The sequence below is a fragment of the Pyxicephalus adspersus genome, chromosome 11, assembly GCF_032062135.1.
Source record: "Pyxicephalus adspersus chromosome 11, UCB_Pads_2.0, whole genome shotgun sequence".
Taxonomy (NCBI): Eukaryota; Metazoa; Chordata; class Amphibia; order Anura; family Pyxicephalidae; genus Pyxicephalus; species Pyxicephalus adspersus.
Genome location: NC_092868.1, coordinates 58180010 through 58188173, shown reverse-complemented (window position 1 = coordinate 58188173; position 8164 = coordinate 58180010). Strand labels below are relative to the sequence as shown.

The 8164-nt window shown below is 42.6% G+C and overlaps 1 protein-coding gene across 3 annotated transcripts in view; it reads left to right on the top strand.

Moving 5' to 3' along the window:
• The window catches only part of ROBO4 (roundabout guidance receptor 4), a 50304-nt gene that overhangs the window by 27917 nt on the left and 14223 nt on the right, over window positions 1-8164 (top strand). Inside the window, exons 15-17 of one of the 3 annotated variants that reach the window (XM_072425667.1) lie at window positions 651-758; window positions 863-1019; window positions 1187-1381. In XM_072425667.1, coding sequence (XP_072281768.1) covers window positions 651-758; window positions 863-1019; window positions 1187-1381 — 460 coding nt within the window. Of the gene's footprint in view, window positions 1-650; window positions 759-859; window positions 1020-1186; window positions 1382-8164 lie in introns of all 3 variants that reach the window. The other 2 variants (XM_072425666.1, XM_072425668.1) reach the window with 2 other exon arrangements.

The window sequence follows — 8164 nt, the reverse complement described above, 5'->3', positions numbered from 1 at the left end:
GTTGAATGGTGGTTGGTTGGGTATTAAGTTGCATGGTGGTTGGTTGGGTATTAGGTTGAATGGTGGTTGGCTGGGTATTAGGTTGAATGGTTGTTGGTAGGGTATTAGGTTGAATGGTGGTTGGTAGGGTATTGGGTTGTATTAGGTTGAATGGTGGTTGGTTGGCCAATAAGTTGAATGGTGGTTGGCTGGGTATTAAGTTGGATGGTGGTTGGGTGGTGGAGCTCCCCAATGGATATTCCATGGTGGGAAGTAAACACAGTATTGGAGAAAATGTCTTCTAGCCTTCGTGATGAAGTCACCCGTCCTGCTTTTTCTCCAGTGCCAATGGTGGGCATTCCATACTGCATCAATTGCGCTAACGTAATGACATGCTAACTGGTGCAGGAGTTTTCTAGGCCTAGGCCAGTGTGTTGGCACAACCCCAATGGCCAGTCCATGGCTCCTTGGAGGAATTGGACTGATGCTGTTCTTCATTCAACCCAGAAGATGGGCAACATCAAGAGGCAAATGGTGATGGTGGTGGGGTGGGGGATAGGTAAGCTGCAGATTGAGGATATGTTGCCTTTTTGGCTTTGGTTTATTGATTTATTCTTTCTTGGAGTTCTCCCTTAGTTTTTCATTGCCGTGAATTCTTTAATCCCCAACAGAGCTTCACCATGTGAATAGCGCTCCTCTGTCCCCAATTAGTAAGACAGCCAATCAGAGCGGCAGTGTGCCCAGTGTAAAGAGTTTAGAGGGAGCCTCTGCAGGAAAAGGTAAGTACAATATAACTTTGTCTAGCCTACTCAGTGTCATTAGTTATAATATTTATTTTTATTACCATCTGCCTATTCTTACATTTTGATCTTTTTCTTAGTAGAATACACTAAAGTTGTGAAGACTTTGAGCTCTCCTAAAATTCTGCAGTACACAACTTCTCTTAAAGTCATGGACTTCTTACCTTATGGTTCCTCTCTACCACCACCCCCTGTCCCCCCACCTGATGAGGAGGATGCCCAGGAGACCCAGGATAAAATGTGAGTTACCATTTCGCCCACATCCCATGGAAATTTCCAACTTCTTTTTCAATTTGTCACCCACAACAAATATCTGTGCACACAACTCAAGCAGTCATAAAGCAGGGATGCTAATCGCACCGTCTGTCTATGTGTTGTGTGTTTGGGGCTCTCTATGCTTCTTACAGGGTCCCAGCTCGTTTCTCCTATTCTCAGCCACAAGACAACCATCAGGCCAACACCGCCAGGAAAAAGACCCCGCCGAATACTTTACATTTCAACCATACGGGGCCCGTCAGCTTGTCTGTCAGTGATGATCATGTGCTCACACCAGACGATGTTGCCAATTATTTAGAATTTAGTGAGAGAGGAAACCTCAGCAGGTGAGTGCTGGAACCAAGAATAATGTCCGCTCCTCTTCTTCTTTCTCTATTTTACTCCTCGTTTACTCTCTGTCTTCTCTTCTTCGTTCTCTTCTTTCTTCTCTTTACCCTTCTATTTTCTTCCTTTTTATCTTCTCTTCTCCCATCTTCTCCCCTTTTTTCTTTTCTTTACTCTTTTTTCTTCTCTTCTATTCTCCCTTCTCTTCTCCCCAGTAACTTCTCTCTCCCTCACCCTCTCTCTCTACTCTATTCCCTTTTTTTCTCCTCTCCCCTTTCCTCTATATCTGCTGTCTCCCTTTTTACCTCCATTCTCTTTTTCCCTTCTCTTTCCTTATTATTATTATTATTATTATACAGTATTTATATAGCGCCATCATATTACGCAGCGCTGTACAGAGTCCATAGTTGTGTCACTAACTGTCCCTCAAAGGAGCTCACAATCTAATGTCCCTACTATAGTTATATGTCATTAATGTAATCTAGGTCAATTTAGGGGGAGCCAATGAACCTAACTGCATGTTTTTGGGATGTGGGAGGAAACCGGAGTACCCGGAGGAAACCCACGCAGACATGGGGAGAACCTGCAAACTCCATGCAGATAGTGTCCTGGCTGGGATTGGAACCTAGGACCTAGCGCTGCAAAGGCCAGAGTGCTAACCCCTGAGCCACCGTGCTGCCCCTATTTCCTTCCCTCTTTCCCCTCCTAACTACTATTTTCCCTCCAGTATTTCTTTCTACATTCTATCCATTCTCCCTCATTAATAATAATAAATCATTTCTCCTCTCTTTTCTCCCCTCCTCCTTCACCTTTCTTCTCTTCCTTCTTTCTCCCCTTGTCTTTTCTATTCTCCTTGTTCCTCTCTCCTCTCTCTCCTTTTTCTTTTTTCATCTCTTTTCTTCTTTCTTCTTTTTCCCCCTATTTATCCCTTCATCTTTTTCCTCTCCACTATCCCCCCATCTGTATAATCTTCTCTGTTCTTCTCTAACATCTCTCTACTCCCTCTACTTTCCTCTCTTTTACTCCCCACTCTCCCTTCTCTTCCTTTTCTCTTCTCCAATCTCTTTTGTTTTCATTTCTCTCCTCTTCTTCCTTCTCTCGTTTTTCTTCTATTTTCTTTTCTCTCTTTTTTTTTTTTCTTTTCTTTTCTTTACTGTTCTTTTTTTCCTTTCTTCTCTTATCCCTTCTCTTTTTTTCTATTCCCCCTTCTCTTTTTTTAGTTCTTCTCTTCTCCCCATTAACTTCTCTCTCTCTCTCTGCTCCATTCCCTTTATTTTCTCCCCTCCCATTTCCTCTCTTTTTGCTTTCTCCTCTCTTTACCTCCATTCCCTTTTTTTCTCTTCTCTTCTTTCTTCTTTTTCCCCCTATTTATCCCTTCATCTTTTTTCTCTCCATTATCCCCCCATCTGTATATTCTTCTCTGTTCTTCTCTAACATCTCTCTACTCCCTCTACTTTCCTCTCTTTTACTCCCCGCTCTCCCTTCTCTTCCTTTTCTCTTCTCCAATCTCTTTTGTTTTCATTTCTCTCCTCTTCTTCCTTCTCTCGTTTTTCTTCTATTTTCATTTCTCTCTTTTTTTTTTCTTTTCTTTTCTTTACTGTTCTTTTTTTCCTTTCTTCTCTTATCCCTTCTCTTTTTTTCTATTCCCCCCTTCTCTTCTTTTAGTTCTTCTCTTCTCCCCATTAACTTCTCTCTCTCTCTCTCTGTTCCATTCCCTTTTTCTCCCCTCCCATTTCCTCTCTTTTTGCTTTCTCCTCTCTTTACCTTCATTCCCTTTTTTTTCTCTTCTCTTCTTTCTTCTTTTTCCCCCCTGTTTATCCCTTCATCTTTTTCCTCTCCACTATCCCCCCATCTGTCCAATCTTCTCTGTTCTTCTCTATCTGCTCTCTACTCCCTCTTCTTCCTCCTATTTACACCCCGCTCTCTCTCCTCCTCTCTCATCTCCTCTTTCTTCTCTTCTTTCTTCTCTTCTCCTCTCCCTTCTTTTCTCCCCTGTAATTCCTCTCTCTCTACTATATTCCCTTTTTTTCTCCTGTTTCCTCTCTATTTGCTTTCTCCTGTCTTTACTTCTATTTTATTTATTTTTTTTCTCTTATCTTTCCTTCCCACTTTCCCCTTCTAACTACTATTTTCCCTCCAGTATCTTTCCACATTCCATTATTTCTCCTCGTCCCTCACCCTCATTTTTCCTTTTTTTTCTCCCTTTTTCCTTCTTCATCTTCTTTCCCTTTTTTTCTCCCCTTGTCCTTCCATTCTCCTTGTTCCTCTCTCTTCTCTCCTTTATTTTCTATCATCCTTTCTCCTTTTCTTCCTTCTTTTCCCTCTCCTCTCCTCCCCAACCTCCCTTGCTCTTCCTTTCTGTTCCTCTCCTAGCACATGTCATATTTATCATTGATATCACATATTTCCTCATGAATAAATCCTGGAGGGATCTGCAGTTCAGACTAAGATGGGAAGAATTGGTTTCTACAAGCAATGCTCACTTTGCAGGCCCATTGTACCCATCATAATGAATCCATCATAAGAAGATCCCCCACTTCCCTTTCTCTGACTGTGAGAACTTGTTTTGTATTTTATGTTTGTTGCTCCATTTTCTCCAGAAACAAATATCTGAGGAGGCGCTACATAAGGCCGCTCTCCTAATTAATTACTGTTATGTCTGGATAATCATACAGGAAGCTTAGACAGACGATTCCCATTCATCAAAGCTTTCATTCTGCGACACTTCAAGCCGCAGTGACGACCATCCATCTTGTGCTTTCCATTTAATTTATTATTTATTTTCTGGGTGTCCATTTAATTTCTACAATCAGCAGCACTTACCCCGAATAAACGCAATGTGACAGCCAAAGTCAATAATTGCCGGCGTAAGATATTAAAAGAGTTTGCTAAACTGTTTTCATAAATGCGCATTACATTTAAAGCTCTCTTCGTAGGATTTAAATCTTCAATAATTGTCTGCTGTCAGGGCTGATCTATGGCAATCAATAAACGGCCGGCATTGTTTTGCAGCAAAATGCATCTTATTAAAAACTTCAGCCGTGATTCATGCAGGGATCTTCCTGCCTAAAAGCCGACCGAGCATGTTCTGGCCATAAAGTGATATTCAGAGGCCGCAACGTTGCCAAGATATCTGGGTGGCAATGCCAGGAGTTAATTCATGTCCCACCGTAATGAAGAGGCTTTGCGGGTCAGTGTAGAAGTGATTACTCCTTGCAATTAGTTGTCACGCCGCTGGCTCGGCACTTTTCAGCCACGCCGGTTGTTTGGGGAACTTTCCATATTCGGTACATTACAAGTATAACATCAGGAAGTAAGATTTACTGGAAATGTATTGATTGTCGAGCAATTAGAGTGCAGAGTGGGCAAGATGTGAGGATGTTCTACTGATCGCCATGTTGCTGAATCATTCGTCAAGTGATGATGATGTGCTGAGGAAGCAAATTATTTTTATTCTATTCAAGCTGGGAGAAGAAAGGCTGGAAGGGGAGATAGCTTGCTGTATAATGATGAACTGCCATAGTCCATTACATGGACCTAGCTATAAATCCCATACAGGAAGCTGGCAAATGTTTCATAGGTGGACTCATGGTCAGTAAGAGCAATTTGAGGGCTATTGTAACCCTCGGATATCTTTTTTATAACTTAGGGTTCCCATACGAGTCCTTGTGCCCAGAGGATAATATTGTTATTACAAGCTGTGGTTGGGCGGTGGGCACCCCTGCATGGTAATGGGTGTATGTAAAAACATTTCTATATAGCGGGGAAGGGATAGAACCTTCCATGAGTTCTTCTTGTGGTCCTCACTTTGCCCCACTTCTTCTTCTGGTGGCCATTGATGGACTTTTTTCATCTCTCCTTTATCCCTATCTTCTCTTTTCTTTTCTCCTATATTCACCTTCCATTTATGTTTTCTCTTTTTTTCTCACCTGACTTCTCTTTTCTCTCCTTTATCCTTTTGCTTTACTTCCCTCTTCTCTTCTCTTGTTCATTCTTTTCTCTTTTTTCCTCCTTCTACATTTGTGAGATTTGCTTTTGTTCCCAGTTTTATCTCCAAGACAAATGGAAACTACCTAGCAGGGCATCAGAAAGCTTGTACCATATAGGGACACTCGGGGGCCCAAAGCGATTTTAAGGGGCCACATTTGAACCTTCCTAGCCTTGGCTTTAGCCCCATCCAAAGCACTATTAGCAGAATGAGGAGATTTGCAGGATAATTAACTCATAGGGCTAAATTTATAAAAGAGGGAATTCAGCATTCACTCATGAATCTTCCATATCCATGTCTTTGGATGGCAGGAATTGATTCTCACCAGGGAATGTTTGAGGAAATGTCAAATTCCCTGCTTTATAAATAAAGCCTTAGAGATCTTTTGGATGTTCTCCTCTAACACGTCATGCCTTTTGCCCATCTGCAGCCCAAAACTACACCTATGCCTGGCATGCAATGATCCCTGGTGCGTCTTTAATATCTGCAGCCAGTTACCCCAGCTTTGTGTGCAAGGAGCCCCGGTGCTGTGCAGCCTCCTCCATGCTGCACAGGGTGCTCAGTGTTTACCAACAGGGCACTCTCAGCCTCCCAGAGTCTTGCCCCAGGATGGGCGAGGGTACGTGCCCATTGCTATGCCTAGGTCTTGGTTCCAGATTGGCTAGGGAAGTCGCTAAGGTTGGCCAACTAATAATCTAACAAGGAAATTGGGATCAGGCTGGATGGAGCCATGATAACAAATACCATTTTAGAGCACAATTGGTGGCTCTGCTGACTTGGGGGCCTGGGACAGCTGCCCCTTATCCCCAATAGTACATATAGCCATGCCCTTCCTTACTCTAACTATAGCCTACCCCCTGCCAATATACCTGCTGCCAGCCTGATTTCAATTTGTAGCAGATGTTTGATAATGCTGGAGCATAAAAGCAGATTTCAGGGACCTTTTTTAGGAGTTTATTACATTAGAAGGAATATAAAAGTCATCTGAAGGTTGATTTTATTATAAATTCCCTCGGAGTTGTCCTTTAACCTGTTACATACACATTGATCTGCTGTATAAATAGCGCAGTGCTAACCCCTCCGAGGGGAAACGCTGCAACCGCAAGGAGTTAAATCAATGAATTCTTTCATCAAGTTCCCGAACGCACAAGGACGGTTAGGAAAAGGCGAAGCTGCTTTATCAGATGGGAGCTCCGGTCTGCCCGGCTTCCATATCTGTCTATTGGGGAGAGAGGAGATTAATTAGATGAAGAGATATTGATTAGGGCCGAGCTGCCCAGCAATTCCTCCACCCAATCCGGGATCTGATCCCTCCGTACCGTGCCGGCGACACTCAGCAAATGAATTGAGATGAGAATGTGAAATATATTTACTGATTATTTAAAGACCTCCAAATCCACCTTCTGCAGCCGCATTACTTTGTAACGACCCGGCAATATACAGGGAAGAGAATTATTGTAACCCCAGGAAATGATTTTATAACAACATTTGTCAGTTTTGGCAAGGCCGGATCTTTGCCATACACAGACACCTCGCTTCCTGGCTTCACCTACCCATTGCGGGTTTGAGGAAACATTCCTTATGGTTGCCAAAGAGCTTTCAATATCATAAGGAACTTCATTGTAATTCTTTTGTAATTCACCTTAAAAAATACCAAAGACCACCTAACATTTGCAGCTATTCTGTCTCAAGCCAATAAGGCGAAACCCGTCAGCATATTAAACTATACTACAGCTTTACTACCAATTTCCTGCGAATTCCAAAAAACTTGGGGAGAATAAATAGGTGAATGTCTGTTTAGCACAGGCATTTTCATCCAAGGAGTACTTGGAATACCTAAATCAATTTACTTATGTGGTTATTGTGTAATTTTGATTACATGATGTTACTTTAAATGCTTGATTTAATGTAAATTCTAATATACTTCATATTATTAATATTATTATTAATATTATTAAACAGGATTTATATAGTGCCAACATATTACGCAGCGCTGTACAATTAAATAGGGATTGCAAATGACAGACTAATACAGACAGTGATACAGGAGGAGAGGACCCTGCCCCGAAGAGCTTACAATCTAGTAGGTGGGGGAATTTCACACACAAAAGGATGGGAGCTATGTAGTGTGGGAAGTAGTGAGGGTTTCAAATGACAGAAGAAGATGGGTAGGCAAGTTTGAAAAAATGGGATTTGAGCACTCTTTTAAATGAGCAGAAAGTAGGAGCAAGCCGAATAGGACGAGGAAGACCATTCCAGAGAGTTGGAGCAGCTCTAGAGAAGTCTTGTATCCGTGCGTGTGATGAGGTTATGAGTGAGGAAGTCATTAGTGGATCAGCGGAGGAGCGGAGGAGCGGAGAGAGCGGCAGGGGGAGTATTTTTTAACCATGTCAGAGATGTAAGTGGGACAATAACTGTGTAGGTATTTGAAGGCAAAGCACAGGAGCTTAAATTTGATTCTAAGGTGAAATGGAAGCCAATGTAGAGAACTACAAAGAGATGCAGCGGAAGAAAAGAGAAGGGAAGGGTGGATGAGTCTGGCTGCAGCATTCATATAAGATTGTGGAGGAGAGAGTTGGGTTAGTGGAATACCAGAGAGGAGGAGGTTACAGTAGTCCAGACGAGAGATGATAAGAGCATGTACAAGGGGTTTGGTGGTCTCAGGGGACCGGTAGGGGCAGATTTTGGAGATGTTGCGTAGGTGAAAGTGACCGGACCTGGAAATGTTCTGAATATTGGGGGTAAATGAGAGGGCCGAGTCAAGGGTGACACCAAGACAACGTGCCTGAGGGGAGGG